General features: G+C 37.2%; 1 protein-coding gene across 2 annotated transcripts; it reads right to left on the reverse strand.

Moving 5' to 3' along the window:
• Window positions 1-5218: 5218 nt before the first annotated feature.
• Window positions 5219-20183, reverse strand: LOC104239171 (uncharacterized). 2 transcript variants are annotated; one of them, XR_011400829.1, is made up of 17 exons: window positions 19929-20182; window positions 19795-19844; window positions 19636-19696; window positions 15316-15411; window positions 15065-15214; window positions 12988-13119; window positions 11350-11477; window positions 10313-10355; window positions 9846-9929; window positions 9032-9073; window positions 8508-8578; window positions 7130-7183; window positions 6923-7028; window positions 6749-6817; window positions 6222-6289; window positions 5754-5897; window positions 5219-5600 (listed from the first exon to the last, which is right to left on the reverse strand). XR_011400829.1 is itself a non-coding variant. In XM_009793728.2 (16 exons), the coding sequence occupies exons 1-16, from the start codon at window positions 20082-20084 to the stop codon at window positions 5469-5471; spliced, it is 1518 nt and encodes a 505-aa protein (XP_009792030.1). In that variant the 5' UTR covers window positions 20085-20183; the 3' UTR covers window positions 5219-5468. The 2 variants fall into 2 exon arrangements, 1 of the variants encoding a protein (XP_009792030.1); XM_009793728.2 differs by lacking the exon at window positions 6222-6289 and having other exon boundaries at window positions 19929-20183.
• Window positions 20184-21545: the final 1362 nt, after the last annotated feature.

Consider the following 21545-nt stretch of genomic DNA (forward strand, 5'->3'; position numbering starts at 1 on the left):
ATTGTCAACAGGTGAAATACGAGCATCAGATACCGGCGGATTGTTCCATAGGCTTGAAATTCCGGAGTGGAAGTGGGAGTGTATCACCACGGACTTCGTAGTTGGACTCCCACGAACTTCGACGAGATTTGATGCTATTTGGGTGATTGTGGATCAGTTGACCAAGTCTGCGCATTTTATTCCAATCGATACTACTTATGCTTCGGAGCGGTTGGCTGAAATTTATATCCGCGAGATTGTTCGCATACATGGTGTGACAGTATCCATCATTGCAGGTCGGGGCACACAGTTTACATTACAGTTTTGAAGAGCAGTGCAGCAAGAGTTAGGAACACATGTACAGTTGAGTACAACGTTTCACCCTCAGACGGACGGACAGTTCGAACGTACTATTCAGATATTGGAAGATATGTTACGCGGTTGTGTTATAGATTTTGGGGGTTCTTGGGATCAGTTCCTACCGCTTGCAGAGTTTGCCTACAATAATAGTTACCAATCGAGCATTCAAATGGCTCTGTATGAGGCTTTGTATGGGAGACGGTATCGGTCTCCGGTGGGTTGGTTTGAGCCGGGTGAGGCTAGGCTATTGGGTACTAATTTAGTTCAGGATGCTTTGGAAAAGGTTAATTTTATTTAGGATTGACTTCGCACGGCACAATCTAGATTGAAGAGTTATGCCGACCGGAAGGTTCGCGATGTTGCTTACATGGTGGGAGAGAAGGTACTACTCAGAGTTTCGCCTATGAAAGGTGTTATGAGGTACAGGAAGAAGGGAAAGTTAAGTCCTTGATTTATTAGGCCTTTTTGAAATACTTAAGAGGATTGGAGAGGTGGCTTATGAACTTGCATTGTCGCCTAGTCTATCGGGTGTTCATCCAGTATTTCATGTATCCATGCTCCAAAAGTATGTCGGAGATCCGTCTCATGTTTTGGATTTCAGTATAGTTCAGTTGGATGGTAATTTGACTTATGATGTGGAGCCGATGGTCATTCTAGACCGACATGTTTGAAAGTTGAGGTCAAAGAACATAGCTTTAGTGAAAGTGTAGTGGAGAGGCCAACCAATCGGAGAAGCTACTTGGGAGACTGAGCGGGAGATATGGAGTAGATATCCACACCTATTTGAGACTTCAGGTATGATTCTAAATCCGTTCGAGGACGAACGTTTATTTAAGAGGGAGAGAATGTAATGACCCGGCCGGTCGTTTTAAGTATCACAACCCTATTTTCCCATTTACTGAATATTTAATGCTCAGTTGTAATTATGCACTTGTCGGGAGGTTTTAGAATGAATTGGAACACTTAGTTCCAAGATTTTAAATCTTAAGTTGAAATAATTGGTCGGATGATGAATTATGTGTAAACGACCCCGGAGTGGAATTTTGATGGTTCCAATAGTTCCATATGGTGATTTTGGACTAAGGAGTGTGTCCGGATAATTATTTTGAAGTCCATAGTTAAATTTGGCTTGAAATGGCGAATATAAGAAATGGAAGGTTTGGAAGTTTGACCGGGAGTTGACTTTATTGATAACGGGCTCGAAATTCAGTTCTAGAAATATTCATAGGTTTGTTATGTCATTTATGACTTGTGTGCAAAATTTGAGGTCAATCAGACTTGATTTGATAAGTTTCGGCATCAAAGGTAGAAGTTGAAATTTTTTAGTTTTCGTTAAGCTTGAATTGGGGTGCGATTCGTGTTTTGAGTGTTGTTTAATGTGATTTGAGGCATCGACTAAGTTTGTATGATGTTTTGGGACTCATTGGTATTTTTAGTTGAGGTCCCGAGGGCCTTAGGTGGATTCCGGATGGTTAACGGATCAAAATTTATACTTAAGCAGCTGCTGGAAATTTTTGCCTTCTGGTGCAATCGCACCTGCGGAATTTGGCTAGCAGGTGCTAGCTCGCAGAAGTGAGATGGACATCGTAGAAGCGGGCTGGAGCAGTATGGGTAGTGATTGCATGTGCGAGGGAAATTTCGCACCTGCGTGAATGTAGATGTGGACGAGGGATTGCAGAAGCGCATGTGTCCACAGAAGCAGACTGCTTCTCGTAGAAGTGAGTCCGCAAAAGCGGACTAGTGATCGCAGAAGCGGAGGCAGGGCCTCGTGGGTGAACCGAAGAAGCAGAAAATGGCTCGCACCTGTGAGACCGCAGATGAGATCAATTTTGTCGCAGATGCGAAACCACTGGGCAGAGTACAATACATAGGGGTTCAGACATTTTTGTCATTTTTGAACTTTTAACACGGGTTGGGGCGATTGTTGAGCGAGAATCACGGGAAAACTTGAGGTAAGTCACTTTTGATCATTGTTAGTCAATAATATTGAATTATCATTAAGTATTCCGACTAGATTACGTATTTTGAAGGTGTAATTAGAGAATTTGGGCCTAGAGATTTAAAAATAAGGTTTGAGGATTTGAAAGTCGAGTTGATGTCGAATTTGGTAAAATTGGTAAGGTTGGACTCGTGGTTGAATGGACGTTCATATTTTGTAATTTTTGTCGGGTTCCGAGACGTGGTCCCCACTGTTGATTTTTGGGTTGAATTTCGGATTTTTATTGGAAATATTTAGTATTTTCTTATGGAATTGATTCCTATAAATTGTGTTGACTATATCGAATTAATTGTGACTAGATTTGAGGCGTTCAGAGGCTAATTCGCGAGGCAAAGGCTTATTGAAATAGAAAATTTACACGGTTAAGGTAAGTAACACTTCTAAACTTGGTTCTGAGAGTATTAATCCCTAAATCACGTGTTATATGATTTGTTTGGAGGTGACGCGCGTTTGGCCATGCACCATTGAACTTGTGACTTAATTGATTCTGTTGAGTTGCATAATCAAATAACCATGTCATTTTCCACATATCCTCCACGTGTTAGAGAGAATTGAGCTAAGACTCATGTTAAAGATTATGTTAGGCTACGTGCCGATATTTTTTGGGACCTACAGAGATCGTAATGCTGTTGAATTAATTATTTAAATTGTAATTTGTACTCAATCACATCTATTATTTGCATATCATATCTCACTCTCTGTTGTCATTCATTGATACATCATATCATCATATCGGGTTGATTTTTATGTCATTGAAAGCCCGGGAGACTGGGAATTTTGAGTGATATTTATGAGATCGGGTTGCACGCAACAACATATTTTATTTATTCATGCCTGGATCTGGCTTATTATAGCACTTGGGCTGAAGGAGCCTCTCTAGAGTCTGCACCCCACACAGTGAGGACAATTGATATTTTATTGAGGGATAGATCTTTCCTGGGCATGGATCTTGACCGAATTATCACATTTTTAGGATAGATTTTCCCTGGCATGGATCTTGCCTAATTATTTATATTGAGGGATGGTTCTTCCCTGGGCAAGGATCTCGCCTGAATCATTTATATTTGGGGATGGATCTTCCCTGGGCTGGATTGACCTTATACAGTATTGAGTGACTGACTGTCATTTGATATATATATATATGGGATGGATCTTCGATGGGCTGGTTGGCCATATACAGTACTGAGTGATTGAGTGTTCTGAGAGTGTGAGTGCACGAGGCTTCCATTGAGGTGCATCACATACAATATGTACATTGACATGTAGATATAGAGATGTTATATTCCTCATATCATTCAGATTTGATCTATTTTACTTGTATTGAGTTTAATTGTTGAACTTGAAAGCATGCCTACATTTTTGTACTATTATTTCTATACTAGACTATACATGTTGAACTCGTCACTACTTTCAGCCCAAAGGTTAGTCTTATTATTTATTGAGTACATTAGGTCGGTTGTACTCATACTACACTCTGCACTTCGTGTGCAGACGCAAGTACCTCCAGATACGCCGACTGTTAGATTTTGGAGATTTGTCTGTTGGAGACTATCGAGGTAGCCACTTTGGCGTCCGCAAACCTTGACTCTCTTTCCTTTCAGTTATTCGTATTGTTCTATATTTCGAGATAGTGTATTTATCAGTCAGACTACGTTATCATTTAGATGCTCATGTACTTAGTGACATCGAATTTTGGGAGTGTAATTATATCAGTATTTGTGGGATTTCTATTAAATTTAATTATTATGTTTTCAAACTTAAAAGATTATTGTGATTTATTGAGGTTATTGGCTTGCCTAGTATTGAGATAAGTGTCATCACGACATGCGAATTTTGGGTCGTGATAATTTTCCCTTGTTTGGTTGGTGGGTGAAAAACTTTTTTCGAAAAATATTTCGCTCACCCCCTTTTCCCCAAATCGTTTCATGTGCCCCCCCCCCCCCAAACCAAAATCCCAAATACCCAACGTTTTTAGGACTCTATTTTCTTCAAAAATTTAATTAATCTTTTGAAAATTCACACAAACCCAAGTGGACTAATGTGTTTTACTTTTTCACGCAAAAGCAATGTTGAAATTCGTGCTACATAACTAAAAAGAAAATACTCTTTTTTTGGTTGAAAAAAAGTACCGATTTTGTTAAAATGAAAGAAAATATTTTCTACTACATCATTTAGTTGAAATGAAAGAAAATATATTTCTACATCATGAAAAGAAAATATTTTCTTTTCTTTAAATGAATGAAAAGACTTTTTTTCACAACATGAAAAAAAAAACTCATTGAAATGAAAAAGAAAGTACTCTATTTACAAAATGAAAAGAAAGTACTCTTAACAATATTTCTATTTAGGGGCAAGGTGGGGCAGGGTTGGGGGAGAGTGGGTGGGTGTGGTGGGGGTGGGGGGTAAGGGTGAGTGGGTATGAAGGAGTTGGTGGGGATGGGGAATAGGGTTGGAAAGGTTGAAGAAGACTTTTGGAAAATATTTTTCCTTCTCTTAATAGGGAAAATATTTTCCTCCAATTTGAAGAAAATGAGTTCATGAGAAAAATATTTTCCACGACATTTAAGCAAACCAAATATAAAAAAATTGGAAATATTTCCCGAAAAATATTTTCCTTCGTACCAATCACACCCTAGTTGCCCTAGTTAAATGATGTGTTTAACGCTGCAATCGTACGTAAATCTAAATGCTTTAAGGCTCATTAAGGACTTGATGAGAAACAAAATTCTAGTGCGAACCAACCGCGCACGGGAGGCGCGCGCGTAGAAAAGGCCCAGCTAGGATTTGGACTTGGGCACTTCAGTTCTAATTGCAGCTTTTTTGACACTCGACTGTCCATCCGCCATGGTCATTACACTTGCTAGTTTACTTGTCAGTGCATAATGATCAAGACAATTATTATATGCAATCCATACATAAGCAGATGTGGCATACATGCAAAACTTAATGTAGAAAAAGCAATCTGTGGAGAATATTTCATGGATACAGAGGAAGCTAACATAACACCAATTAGCTCATCGAGAACACTAGTCCATAAAGGAAGCAATTTTCTTCAGAGGTCCATACACGGAGGAAAACAAGGTTACTGGAACCCTCTCTGTTTCTCGATGTCATGCAGTAATTGAAAGAATTACACTTGTCCATTTCCGGAAGGCAAGGCCGTCTTTTTGATCGGCCAAGGAACCCCTGCCATCACTGCCTCGATCTCTTCAATCTTCCGGGGACATTTGGTCATGTTAATGCATCCATTGGCAGTAACACACTTCAAGGACAAAAATAAACTTTTACCAACAAATAGGTACAACTTGACAAAGGTGAAGACATAATAAAAGAATCAAATCCAAGTTAATATGCACATTACGTAGAATTTATTCCAACAACACCAAAGAACTTAAATAAAGTAAAGCAAACACACCACATCACTTTCAATTCTGACTCCACCAAAAGCTCTAAATCTGTTGATCTCTCCATGATTGAAAAACTCAGACACCGACGGACTCTCCAAGGCAGGAAGTAGTAAGGCATCAATGAAGTAACAACCCGGCTCTACAGTGATCACCTAAGAATAATCCACAAGATTAGCATAATAAATTAACCAATATAATCATACAAAATGTAAGGCAACAATCTAAAGAGCGTAAGTACATTTTCTAGTGTCAGTGAGGATAAGAAACTTTATCCTAGGTTGAGGCCTAGAAGATACACTAAAAGTGGCCCAGCAACGTCTACATTCCATGAATTACTTTGATATGGACTATTTCAGTTCCCAAGCATGTTTTTTTAATATTTCTTCATGTTATTTCACAAAAAACATAGAAAGTCCACTAGGACAATAATCACTTGAATTTATCATTTTTAATTGCAGCAATAAGCTTAGACTTGCCAAGTAAATTAAGACCAACAACTAATGTGGATGCTGTTGAAGAGGTCATTTCCTTAGATAAGCCGCACCTGAAAAGATACACTAAAGCATAGTTCAATTCAACTTTAGCTGAAAAAACATTGCTCCTTGATTCAGATCTACTAAAAAACAAGTCATCGAAAAAGCATGAGCATGCTGCCTTTATTTAGAGATAATTCATTTTGGAAGGGGAGCTTTGGCATAACTGGTAAAGTTACTGCCATGTGACCAGGAGGTCATGGGTTCAAGCCGTGGAAACAACCTCTTGCAGAAATGCAGGGTAAAGATGCGTATTATAGACCCTTGTGGTTCGATCCTTCCCGGGACCCCGCGCATAGCGGGAGCTTAGTGCACCGGGCTGCCCTTTTGCCCTTTTCATTGATTGCTTCCAAGATGGTGAATTATCAAGAACCACATTAGTTGTTATTCAGTGAGAATTTACGAAATAGTAATTTTTACCTAGAAGTTTAAATCTAATATGTAATGTCACTCAAATATAGACTACTGACCATTCCCTCTAACAGCTTTCTGCTAGTACGTAGAGAGCTCAATCCAGGTTCTTTTGGTCTTTCAGCTCCCTGAAATTGTAAGCCAGTTATTCACTTCTCAATTATATCCAGAGAAGATATGAAGAACTGCATGCTACTTATCAATGGAAGGCATTTATCTAAGAAAAAACAAACCTTCAAGTAACCCCCAGGATCATGAGTATCTATTCCAAGTAGGTGCCCCAACCCATGAGGCATGAAAACAGCACCAAGTCGCTCGGTCATCATTTTATCAACATCCCTTAAATCAAAGTAAAGAATGCCCTTTTCCATGTTAGTTATTCCAGACTCTACAGGAAAGGCTCGTTAGAGAGAATAAGTCAATAAGGGAATAGAAGATACCCAACAAGTAGCTGCCCTTTCTTCAGTGATTCCAAGATGATCTTTTCAGCTAATCTGCAATTCACGGTGAAATATAAGTGAGAAACAAGCTAAAGTAACTTCAAGAAAAGGAAGATATTCATTCCATGAGGTAACCTACAGTTAGAACCCCATGTCACCTAATTTGTGGCCGTAATAAACACCAATAGATGCAGATACGCCTTCATGTTTCTACAGAATAATTTTCCTCTGTAGCTTTCAATTATAGCTTAAACTGCAACATGTTTGAACTTGTCATAGCATCTCATTGTTTCCAACAAAAGGTAACTTCAAATTGATCATTCAGGGGGCAGTTTCACCAATTTTCACGGTAAGATAGGACACATATTAATTCATCTTTCAAGAAAAAGTTCAAGACTTAGAAATTACATGGAAAAAGAAAAGCTGTAAGGTTGCAGCTTTCACGCTCAAATAGTGAAGAATATTGGAAAAAGTTAAACAAAACAGCTAGGAGAAACTTCAGCAATTTTCAGTGTTAGCTTTTCCTTAATAATAGTTCTGAAACTCGCACTATAAACTTATTGACGGACATTGATCCAAAAGGTTGCTTTTCTTTGTGGGTGGGTGGGTGGGTGGGGTGGGGAGGGGGAAGAGAAATATATAGAGTATGCACTTGTTTACAGAGCTACAAACTGCAAATATTCATTCTTCAGGCCAAGCAGCACCTTTTACTCTTTAAAATGAAACAAACATGCACGGAAATGTGTGATGTAGTTTGTTTGTTTACATAGGAAGAAAGAAACCTAATTTTCTGAGGTTTGTGGTAAGGGGTGTGTATTATTACACCCTCCATTCTGATTTTGATGTCTAGCGAAGTTCACATGACTCTCAAAGATAAAAACATTACATCAACAATTTATCAAGTCAGAATGTTAATGGTGGAACACTTTATGACAAGTGAAGCCAAATGTGTGTACATAGGTTACTCTTTTTGTTTATCTGGATATTTATCTATTTCTTCTCCTTGACAAAAGTTTTTTCCATTTATGGAGCTATTGGGAAGGTGGGACAAACGATCTTCTGATTTGCGTGTAATAAGTAATGAGATATTCCACCTTATAAAAGTGAGCATTGTTTTGACATCCTCAAAAAGAAACAACATTCAATTTGAAGTTGATGGGACAAACTCTAAATTGTTAGTTTAGTGACCTAAGCAAATATAGAATCAACTGATTTTGTGAAGGGATTAGGAAGAGCATATCACGATTCATGTCTATTTACTAAGTGATCCATGTTCTGCCATTAGCTTTTCTAGTAATTCTACGTATTGATTTTGACGTCAGAAAGGGGAAAACGAAAAGATGATCCCAACAACTTAAATTCAAACTCAAAGTCGTACTTATGCATATCGACCCAGCTCACTCCAGGGCTCATGACAGAAATGACAGCATCGTGAGCGTCGAGGACAGCCTGCAAATAATAGTGATTTTATCATATAATGAAACAATAGTTATATGATCTCAAAGCACATGAACCATGGAAAATCACATTCAGAGGTCCTATAAGCTTCATATTCTGTCATAATACAGGCCTTACCAATGAGACAAATGAAGGTAGAAGGCTCAGAGAGGTACATAGTTTGCATCAGGAGTTCAGGAATGCTTCCAAGGTGGGGTTTCAGTCAAATTAGGGGAACTCTAGAGACTAAAATCTGTAGTTTGATCCTAAACCAAATAATGCATTTTCTTAATAGAAGGAAATCTAACCAGTTCACAAGCATATCTTATGCACCAATTACATTTACTCAGAAACTGCACAATGCAAAACATCAACTGGAGGTAATACAAATGAGATGCACATTATATTCCCATCTCAAGGAGGTATGTAAGCATTATCCTATTCTGCGCAAAAGAGGATACTCACAGTATATACAAGTGACTGGTCACGAGTAAATTTCCCATTTACCTGCAAATCCACAAGTGGAAATCATAAGGGATATAAGCTGCAACTATAAGCTGCACTTAAGGGTTTCAAGACGGAGGAGGACCAATTTCAGGTTACAGCCAAAACACACAGGAAGCTGCATCTAGTATATATGGTCACTACTATATAGTAAAATAATTGATATTTGAGCAATTTTTAAGTGATCACAAGAAGAGGGGCAGCGATGTGGAGAGGGTATCCAAGCACACATATTCAATGCTGAGTAAGAGCTTTCTAAAGATTAAAGACCAATATTTACATTTAAGCATCAATTTCCAATTCTAAAGTCTAAACCAATACTGTCTGCTAGCAATAAGTACTTACTGGCACATACACATAAAATGCAAGAGCCGGTCATGCAATGGCTACTCAAATAACAGCTAAAATTGGAATAAAAGCTTAGTGCTTAACATGAAAGATCCTCACTATCTAAACTTTGGATAAGCAATAAGCAAAAGAAACATGAACAGACTGAAAGACATCCAAACAAATGCAAAGCAGAATAGTGAACCAGCAAATTATCACAAGATAATTAATGTGGAATGGTAAACAATATTACAGTGTGCTTATTATGTTCAGGGTATATGTTGGTCCACATTTCCTCCAGGAGAGTGAAGTGCATATAATTTTCATGTGAATGTTTATTGTTATTATACTTCTATATGGCACTCGATATAAGAACTTTAACAAGCACGTTGCAACATGATGGTATACTTCAATGTGCCCACAAAATGTTAAGGACACGTGCACTCACTGGAAAGGAACAAGTTATGTCAGACCCATAAAAGTGGTATTCAGCTCCCATATCAAGAAGAGCCATATCTCCCTCTCGCAATGTCTGCAGAAAAGGAAAAGTGTAATGTTAGTGTGGATAGTGTATATCAATTAGTTGAACCCTTATATAACTCAGAGTAGTGGAAGCCTGTTATAGGAGATCATATTGACGCAATGTCTGACTATCAGCATACAGCAACAGACAGATAACTGGGTTCCAGGTTGATGACCTTTCCAGACATTCAAGGTAATCATCTATACCACACCAAAAGGTAAAGATGGATACAACATCAATATCAACCATAGTTGATATAGATAAAAATGAAGCACTTGATTTATGTTTATCCCAGAAAAGAGACGAGTTTTTTTACAACTTCCATGCAGATCGGAAGACCAGCAGTAAAGGAGGGATACAACATATTAAAAAGAAGAACACAAATAACATACCTTGTCATTTGGAGCTGCTGCATGACCATAATGGAGTACAGCACTGCAATAGAATATGGTAGCATTAGCTGATAATTTGAAAATTGATCTCAAATCTAGCTTTGGCTCTTTACAGAAAAAACTCTACCTCAACCCCAAAGCTAGTTGGTGTTGACTCTTAACCATTCACATATAAGATAAATTGATTTCTAATTTGGTCGATAAAACGTAGTTGCCATAGTTTAACAATGGTTACTTGTATTTCTAACGGTAGTATTTGGACAGCTACAAGATCAAATCTAAGTGACATCCCTGATCTTGAGACACCATCTAGAATTGGGAGAGAGAAACTAAAAAAATGCTTCCTACTTTTCTTTCTTTCCAAATGACCCACTACCCTATTTTAAAATTTACTTCGCTTCTCAAATAAGGTGAGATGTGAGAACCGCCCCACCTAAAAGCATAAATTTTAGAGGACGGGAAAATTTACTTAGTTATTCATCCCTCGAGCATGTTCTATGATGGCAGCAGCCTAAAGCACACATAATGTATTAAGCTCATTCCAAAGTCAAATCAAAATGCTTATAAGAAGGTAGTTACATCATTCTTTATAAATAAAAAAAGAAGAAAGAACTTCATCTACAGAATTACAATCGGCTGAAAATTTGACCCATCGCGTCAGTCTCATTGGTCGCCCGGAAGGAGGTGTTCTGAAAGAAGCCACTCAGCTTCCTTAAAAGCCTACATATACTAGATAATGTACTTCCAGCTCTCCTCCACAACAATGCAGCCTAGAGCACGTCTTTTGAGTCAATGTAGGACACACACACACACACACACACAAAAAAAAAAAAACACATATATATATATATTTCATAGACACCAAAGACTAGCTCATTCCGCGATCTTTAGGTTATATAGAAGTTAGTGAGCCAGATACCAGGTCTACCACCCATTAAACAGTCAACATTCTGAAAAATCTGCTCGATGGTTTACAATTTTTATATTTACAGTGCATCACTGCTTGAGATGGAAGATACAAGGAAAAGCAAACTTACCTATTGTCGCCAGTAGCACATATGCATGTGTATGAACAATGCCTACAACCACCATACATGTAGGTGTGGTGAAGAAACATGCTTTCTAACTGATACTCTTTCATCCCCACTTTTGTTTTCCTCATAACCTACACAAAAGAATGCAACTGGTAATAAAAAGCTAAGCGAAGAGTTGGAGAGCAGATATTATACTAGGACACCCCATAGCTAAGAAACATAAAAAGGAAGACATTGAAAGAAAATTACATTAAAGATAATCCACAGAAAATGATGGAAAGAGTAAGTGATACACTAGGAATGAGCTATGTCTACAATAGCCAGATTAACTATAACTGGAGTGTGGAAAGCATTACTAAAGCAAGGATATTACTAAGATCATTCAAATGCTTTCACACCATTATATAGTATAAGTCTTTCCTTTATAGAGAAAAAGAAAAACTGAGAGCCTTCTAACACTTGGAGATTGGTTTCTTATTTGATCAATATTCCAACACATTAGTGCTTGACTGCCACCAATCAAGGTCAACCTAATCTCAACCAATTGAAGCATCACTCTCTTACTAGTTACTAAAGAGCCAACTGACTCGACAACTCAAAATAAGAATCAAAGAAAAATACCCCAAGAATACAAAACATTTACGTTTTTCCCCAGATAAGTAATGCGAAAAAGCATAGATTTGCTCATTCCTCAAAAGATTAGGGCATGCTTCTGTTTATTTACCCCTAATTATCAACATAAATATGTTTGCATCTTACGGGTTCTTTTTTTTGGGGGGGGGGGGGGATTACCCTTTTGGACATAAGAATATTTTCACTTTTTTTCGAAATCAGTGTTTGGCCATAAAATTTTCAATTTTCACTTGAAGATAAATTTTGGAATTTTTCGAAAATTTGAAAAACTCCAAAAAACTGTTTTTCAAAATTTTCACCACTCACAAAAATTCAAAAACAACCCAAAATTATATTCATGTCCAAACACAACTCTAATTTTCAAATACCATTTTCACTTGAAATTTTTTCACTTTTTTTTGGAATTTTACAATTCTTATGTCCAAACGCCACTATAATTTGATGAATGTTTTGCACTCCAGAAAGAATCAAAGTCAGCAACCTTCATGGTGTGCTGACTTGCAAGTTAATATATCTCAACATTTGACTCTCAAAAGCATAAAAAATATGTATAAGAAAACATAAAGGCCTTAGCCAAAAACTTTGTAAGCTTTTCTTTGAAACAACATGTCTCAACTTCCACTGTGTCTTGGCAAAATATTTTTTTGATAACTGAGAAATCACTGAGGGCTAGCTAGCGCATGGTTCGAAACTTTGTGGATAATGGGCCTGCAGATTCGAACCACTACACTTAAATATCAGGTGACTTTTGGTCCATAGGAAGATTCGACCTCTTGGTATGCACATAATCAAAATAGCACGCGCTATGCTCTGCTGAACCAAAGCCTTGGGAGGTGTGTTTTGACAAAAAAAATTCTACACTATGTTGCAGGTAGCCAATAAGAAAAATGCCGGATCTACTTTATCAAAGAAAAGTACAAGATCTAACTAGCAAAAAGTGCAGGACACTATAATAAATTGAAGTATGGTAAGTGAAATTTCCCATTGAAAAGGTAGAACAATGCTTACCTCAACATGAGCTTCAGTGCTTATGTCATTGGCAAATTGAATGAGAGCAAGTTCTAAGTTGGACTTTGTAACACGGCATTCAGTCAGGATAGGATGCAACGTGTTTAAATCTGTCTGGAACTTCTTAATACCCTACAGACCACAGGCATAATGAGTCAACAACCATTGTACAAGTTGGAACTCCAGCTACTACTTGCTTCAGACATATATATCAGCTGAATTTCATCATTCTGATTTTGAGAAAGCAATTGATAAAAAGATACAATTGGGCGGGGAAATGACAAGACAGCTAAACACAAGGATAGCTTGCAAAAACCATCATGATTCACTAAATGACTGATAGCATACAGAAATGCTATAAAAATATGGTATTCATTATAGTGGTGAAAATAATGATTTACAACTGAAATAATCCGCCGACAAAAGCTCCAATAAGATATCTTAAATTAGAGGAATTGATCAAGATTCCAGCGTTCATGATAAGTAAAACTGTGTTTGTGACCACATTGTCATCTGCGCCAAACAAAGGTTGTGCTCTCTAATGAAATTTTCTAAAGAAAGAACAAGGCTCCTTATAAAGTGGGTGCTTTCTTGGCTGGTTCAGAAGGGGGATGTCTGACTTAACACAACCTTCAGAAAAGGGGGTTTCACAATTGCAGCAGGTGTTCGTTGTTTCGGGAGCAATATGAAGGTGTAAATCATTTATTTCTCCATTGCAATGTCACTTCACCAAGTTGGGATACCTACAGTCATGTGCTTGATAAATTGGAAGGAATATAATCGCGGAATCTTTGAGGGAAAAAAGAAAAAGTTACTGGTTTCAAGTACAAAAGTATTTTTTTGCTCGCCTTTTGTTGTAACATTTCTGTTGAATGGTGTAAATAATGATGTTACCGCCATGATAATTTTACTTAGCTCATCACACAACTTGTAAATAGAACAAGTTTTGCCTGTAATATCTCCTAACACCTTCTTGCTGTTGGGGTCTATCAACGAAATTACCTTCCATAAAAGTATCTCACAAGACATTGAATTCTCGATAAGCATGCCAACAAACTGTCCAGTAGATGCATTTATCCCCAATGTGTCCCCCATCTTCCTTCTGAGTTTCAGACCTTTACCCTCTACTAATTTCAGTTATTCCTAGGAGGAATAAATGGAAAGTCTACCCTCATCAGTTCACTAAATCTGTCTTAAGGCGTGGATAGACGGGAAGAATCACCTAGTGTTTTTTGCCACAGATGGGATTTGAGCCTGAGACCTCATGGTTCTCAACCCAGTTTTGACTAGGGATGGGCATAAAATCCAAAAAACCGAAAAACCGGACCGCACCAAATTAATTCGGTATTTCGGTTTCAGTTCTTCCAATAGCATCATGTTTGTAAGATCTAAATGTCTTATCAGTTATCCCTAAAGAGAAAATTAATTCAACAGACTCTGTTTTTGCTTATGTGTTGATGCTTTATTTCTTTGAACTATTTGTCATTTTGTCGTTTCACTAATGTTTTGTTTTTGTGTATAGGATCAGTCTGTAAATGATGTATCTATCATACTGCTAAAAGTTTATATTTGACTCTACTACTCTAGTCTCAATTTGTGTTTATGTCTCTTTTAATTTTTCATAGATGGCAGATGAAAGTAGATAAAATGATGCCGGTTCAGCTGAAAGCTTACCTAATACCGAAGATAGTACTGCCAACACGATTATCACGCACTATGGGATGCCCTAAAATGCAAAAACTGTCGTGACTTTGGGATGAAAGGAGCGACCTTAAGCAATTTTTTTTGATAAACTACAAATTTCGATCTCGCATATTTTAGAATCCTTGGCAAGTCATTGTAGCCCTCAGCCATTCCTAAAAGGTGTGGTAATTACTCAGCACTATCATATCTGGATTAATTATTGTGAATTTACTGGGAAAAAACATGGTAAATCTTATATCATTCCTTGCAAGCCCTCGCAAACAATAGGATGAGACATAAACTTGAAATACTGCCAGTTTAGAATCCTTGTTGCTATCAGTACCAAGCCCATGCAAGAGACATAATAATGGTGTTCATGGGATGAGACATAAACCTGAAATTCTGCTGGTTTAGAGTACTTATTGCTATCTGTATTAAGCCCATGCAAGAGAAATAGCAACGGTGTTCCCATCTCTTGGTACTGATTAGACAAAACTTCCTTAATCTCATCAGTATAGAAGACCTGGGTAACCTTGTACTTTTCCTGAAAAAGACCAATGTAAGAGTAAATCAAATCCTTGCATTGCCTTCCACTTGATGAACAGGATCACCCATGAAATACAAGTTCGAAAAATGAATAGTTACCTGGAAGTGAGTAAGTGGTTTTATTTCTCCCATCCAAACAGCATAGTCAGCCGGTAACCTAGGAGCAAAGAGCATAGATTTCCTACTTGCAATATCCTTCATTAAGAAAGCAATATTCAAGGATGCTTCAAATTTATAAGCACTAGAAAGTTTAGATAATAAGGTTCATCGGCCACTCTCTCCATTAAATTTCCTTACGTTAAAACATTAACACACTTAAGAAAGGAAGAATAATGCATACTCCTTGAAGTTTCGACTCATAGCACATCACTCTCGTGGACTTTTACTCATGATTTGTGTAACAAAACTATATCCTAATCTACATGGAAAAGTTTTGACCCCATATGTACTGAGATTTTAACTTTTTTCCTTCTATTTATGTAAGAAAATTTACTTATAGTATTTGAACATTTTTTAAAAAATTACTGGATGAATCACATCCACATTCCACATGTTTAAACTATATCCTCATTAAAAGACTGAAAAACTACATAAATAAAATTTCTACTGACTTTTAAGCTCGTTTTTTTTAATTTGTTCATTCTTCTTTAGATTTATAAGCATTTAACTTTATTATCCGCTTAAGTGCGTGATAATAATTCGAACAGTTGATTGGAGGAAAGTAAGCTTAGATTTTTTTTTTTTATAATCCTAGGTAATGGGAAGATTGACGAACATGTCACACATTGTATTGGAGCGGGATGGATGAAATGGAGGCTCGCATCCGAGGTCGTAGGGTACCACTGAGTCTTAAAGGTAAGTTCTACAGAGTGGTGGTTAGACCAACTATGTTGTATAGGGCGGAGTGTTGGCCAATCAAAATCTCTTACATCCAAAAGATGAAAGTAGCGAAAATGAGAATGTTGATGTGTGGGCATACTAGGAAAGATAAGATTAGGAATGAAGATATTTGGGATAAGGTTGAAGTGGCCTCAATAGTGGACAAGATGCGAGAAACGAGGCTGAGATGGTATAGGCATGTGAAGAGGAGGTGCACTGATGCACCAATAAGGAGGTGTGAGACATTGGCCATAGTGGGTCTGAGGAGAGGTAGAAGCAGACCGAAGAAATATTGAGGAGAGGTAATTAGAAAGGAAATGGCATAGTTGCAGCTTGCCGAGGATATGACCTTTGATAGGAGGGTGTGGATGTCGAGAATTAGGGTAGAGGGTTAGTAGGTAGACACACGGTTTCCTTTTCATATAAGTAGTATTAGTATTACGCACGCCTTCTCTTATTCTTAGATTTCTAGTATTAAATGTTGTTTGCTTTCTGTTGTTGCTGCTTCTTTTCCATGACTTTGCCACTATTATATTTCTTTATATTTCTTTTCAGCCGAAGGTCTATCGGAAACAGTCTCTCTAACTTCACAAAGTAGGGGTAAATTCTGTGTACACACTACCCTCTCCAAACCCCACTCGTGAGATTTCAATGGGTATGTTGTTGTTGTTGTTGTATTTTATTCTTTTTCTTTCAATGAAAGCTAAGAAAATTTTCATTGCAGTTGGCACTCAGAGACTGCTGGTTAAAAGAATATGTACAAGGGCAAAAGTTTCCATGATAAGCCATATCGGGGATCTAAAAAGTCTTATCATCTTCTATTATTATTTACGAAGGCAAATTTACACCAAGAAGACAAGAAATATAAACATTTTTCCTCTAATACTATGTGAAATAGCAACTTTGCTCTCCTCGAAGCATCTCATTTCTTTACTTCCATAGGACCCAAAGGATGCATAAGGGGATTGAATTCCACAGCTTCATGCTACATCTCTGCACCTCAGTCTTCTCTAACTGTATAAAGCTTCTATATATTGGCAGGATAACTCATCTTATATTGACATGCGACTGGACAGTGAATAAGTTGCAGCCCTTTTCCTTTTCTTTTTCATGTAAATAGCATCTACTCTACAGCACAGAACATTTCAATAGCAAATTTGCTAGTGTTAAATAGGCAGTGTTAACAGCAATAGATCTAAAACACGCCTCTGTAGCAGATACTTTAACTTTCTAAATCAGCTTCCAGGATGTTCTTCATTTTTTTTCGCAGATAAAGTTTTGTACTCTGGCCTTACAGAATACTGCCTCTGCTATCGTGCAGCCATTATAGAGAATCTTTTCCTCCAGACGACCATTTCTTCTCTTCCAGTTTTTTAACATATTCAAAAAAGCTGTTTCTTTCCAAGTCATGACATTTTTTTCTCAGGGATTGTTCCATTGTTCCCAATTCTGAAAGTAGGGATAAGGTCTGTGTACATACTACCCTCCCCAGACCGCACTTGTGGGATTCAACTGGGTTCTTGTTGTTTGTTACATGATCCAAATCAAGCTCACTAATTAGGTGAAATTTCTTCTGTTAACTATTTACTGCCAATATAAGTTTCTTTCAATCCATCAAGTTGCCTCTCCAACTTTTTCTGCAAAGGAGATAAGGACACAATATAGGTGGGAAGATTGTATAAGGCACCTCCAAAAGACAAATATTGTTGTTTCCATGTGGAAAGTCTTTCTCAAGCTTCTCTACTATTCCCTGCTATACTGCAAATGATTTATGCTTGGAACCAAAAGGGAGACAAAAATATGTGGAAAGAAGCAACTTTGCAACCCAAAATGTAACACCAGTAGCAAGTTCTCAACCTCATTATCTCCATACGCAGCTTTTGCAAGCCTGAGACAGCATCAAAAGCTAATAAACCCCTTTAAGACGCATCAACTTACTTTCCTCCGCACCACAAAAAGCTATGCATCATCATCAGAGAAAATATAATCTACTATAAAATATGTGACATATTAAAGTTGTTCTTACTTTCAAATCAGAACTCCTTGATCCAGCCACCTGCCAAGTTCCAGCATTCTACTGAATACCTTCATTACCAAAATGAATAGAAAGGTGAAAGGTATCACCTTGACAGAACCCTCTTTGGGAGCTTAAGAATTCTGTTGGTTCACCATTTACTAGGGAAGTGTACTTCACTCACAACTATTTCTCTCCAAATTCCATCTTCCTCAAAGGGCAACTAGAAATGTCTAGTTTACATGGTCATACACCTTGTCCACATCTAGCTTACGGAGGAGCCTAATTTCTTTTGTTTTATTCTCTCATCCAAGCACTCATTTGCCACCAAAGCAGCATATGTTATCTGTCTGCCTGTGACAAAGGTCATCCGTAGCTTAGAAATCAATTTAATTAACTTTTTTAGCCTTTCTGCCAATGCTTTGGATACGATCGTAAAAATTCCTATCACCAAACTTATGCTCTATAATCAGTAAAACATAATATAGTTTTAATAAAAAATATAATAAAGCAAATCTGTCTGTATGTAGATTAAGTGTAGCTTTTGTTACACAAAATTAAGAGAAAGGAGCTTTGGATAAAGGGGAGATATGTGATACATGATGAAACCTCAAAAAAAATGATTGCATAAAAAGGTTCACTGAGGATGACTAGAATTAAACAATAAGTAGAATGGGGTTATCTATGTGCCTTAAACCTCTTTGTAAAAAAAATCTGATATCTGGTACATGTTCCTTGCTATTTTTGGCATCAGTTGGGTTATGCCACAGAGCATCAAAGAAGCCTATAAATGCTGGTCTCTTTGGAAAGTTGATAAGTCCGTCAGGAAAATCTGGCAGATGGTTCCTGCCTGCATCTTTTGGTGTGTCTGGTCAGAAAGGAATCACAGGTGTTTTGACGGGATATCAACTCCTCCTATGGTGTTTAAGGCTAGATGTCTTCTATGGTTGTATAGTTGGCATAATTTAGTTCCTACTTCCTAATGACTGTCATATGAAGTTTTTTGATTTTGTCAGCTCTTTAGCTCTTGCTTATCTCCTTTTTGTTCATAGCTGACTGTTTTTTTTTATGTACTCTCTTTTGTAAGCCCAACTATTGAATCTTTAAGTAGCTCATCTTTCCCTTCTTACCCCTTTTTTTTTTGAATAAGGTGAAGTACCCTAAAAGAATCAGTACCAAGGAGCTACGACAAAGTTGACAAATTTTAAGAATATTTCTTATCCACACTCCTTCATTGACTTTAAGAATCCAACAGAAAAAGTACCACAAAACAAAACAGGAAATTTCGCAATTGATCATTCTGGAATGGGAGAATATGGGTCTCTCCGTCCCAACAACCAAACATACAATTAAATTTAGGGAAAGCGCCAATCTGTCAAGAAAAGGTTGATAAAACATTTTCATAGCTCTGCAACATCAGTTAACACATCATAAGCTACTTCTCGACATGGAATTACTCATTTGAGCACCATCCAAGAATCTTTAAGAAAGAAAAAAATTCAACATTTATTGATATCATATCTTACAATAGCTCCATAAAATCCAGGCTCTTGTACTCCAAACAAGTAAGCGAAATAGCTCTCCTGTCTACAAACAAGCCAGAAGTTAGTAACTAGTCCAATCATCCACCTCAGATGAGGAGATAATTGCTATAATACAACACTTAGATAGATGGCCATTAATACCTGAACAATTCGAGGTGATCGGTGCAATGACGAGTTTGCTCCTCGCCACCCTAATTCAAATTTTAAAATCGAGATAAGTCAGAAGAGAAAGCTGAAGTGAGTGAAGGTAAAGACAAAAAGCAAGTAATGAGAACCTGAAGGAGAACAAAGCCTTGGAGAGGACGAGAGGAAGAAGATAGGTGCTCGCGCAGAGAGTTGAGAAGCTTCTCTCGATTGAGTGAGTGGAGTTCCATGGGAATCATCGGAGGAGACAGAGATGATGATGAAGAAGAAGGAGAAGAAGAAGCCATTAGAGCGATCAGGCCGTGGCCCTAATCGATGAGTTGGGAAAAACAGCAGATTACACTTCCGACTGTTTATAATATGGCCGTGAGCCTGCAAGTTTTTCCCAACCTGGGAATACTTACAGCCTCCGTTTTACACAAAATAATCAAGTTACCTAATAAATCAAAATTTAATTTAACAGCGGACTAAAATTGAAGTTACATACTTCACCATTTAATCTTAATGAAGTGACAAATGTGTCACTAAAAGTTAATTATCTTATATGTATTGTTTGGTGTAAACATGGGAATGAATTTTTGCTCTAACTTTTACTCCAAACATAGTTAATGATTCGGTAGGAACATGATGCATATTTCGAATTAAATCAAAATAAATTAACTTCTAATAAATTTTGGTATTTCAAAACTACCTGAAAAATTACAATTAGCAGTCTTTCTCGTGTTAAAATGACTAAAATGATCCATTTTAGAATAGTATGACAAATTCACGGAATCCTCTTCATATTGTTATCAGTACATTACACTTCACTATGAAATTTGCCCATATTTCCTATTCAGTTTTTTCTTTATTGGTACTCAATTATGATATTTTTTGGGATAAGTTCCACATAACTTAAGAATTTTTCCTCCATTAGTAGTTCAAATCTTACATGAATACAACTTGATTTTGCAAAGATTTCCTGCGTTACTTATCAGTTTCCCCAAAAAATGCTTATAGATGTATTTGTGAGCACATATCTAACTTTGATGTCATTTTGTACCTTTTTAGATGTCCAAGATGACTTTTAAACTTCAAATGGACTCATTTGTGGGATCTATTGAATTAAATTGCTTCCAATTTAGATCATAATAGTAGGTACTTATCAAACTTTGGCTGCAAAGACAATGTTCTGAATAATTTGATGGTTAAATCTCATTATTTGATGTGTGAAAGCTCAATACAACAACCTATTTGGAAGAGAGAGTAAATTTCTGGACTCACATGAGATTATTCAAATGGTTCACAACCACTCTGAAGTGTACTTGCAGGACAACAGATCCTATTAACTGTCGTATTGACATAATATCTCAGCTAACTATAAAATAAAAATCCAATATCAAAATATGCACAACCAAACTTTCCGTCAGTGTTTTGAAAAAGCATAGGAACCCTTGCTAACTCCATATCTATTCTATTAGAATAGTTGGGATCCAATATAGTCAGTCGCATTAAATCTCCAAAGAAAATTTATTTTCAGATTTACTCTCATGGATAATGGATGGAACTATATTACAAACAAGAATTGAATGTATCTGCCATTTAGTACATCGTTTGCATGTGCCCTGATGCCAGTCCAGAGCACACGACTAGTTGTCATAGCCCCCCTCAGAAAACTTGTTCTCTTAATAAAAGACAACGATAACTTGATTTTCACCAAATTTTCTGTCGTTCAACCCTTGTTGAGCTCTTGAAGCATTCTTCACATC

The sequence above is a fragment of the Nicotiana sylvestris genome, chromosome 7, assembly GCF_000393655.2.
Source record: "Nicotiana sylvestris chromosome 7, ASM39365v2, whole genome shotgun sequence".
NCBI classification, from domain to species: Eukaryota; Viridiplantae; Streptophyta; class Magnoliopsida; order Solanales; family Solanaceae; genus Nicotiana; species Nicotiana sylvestris.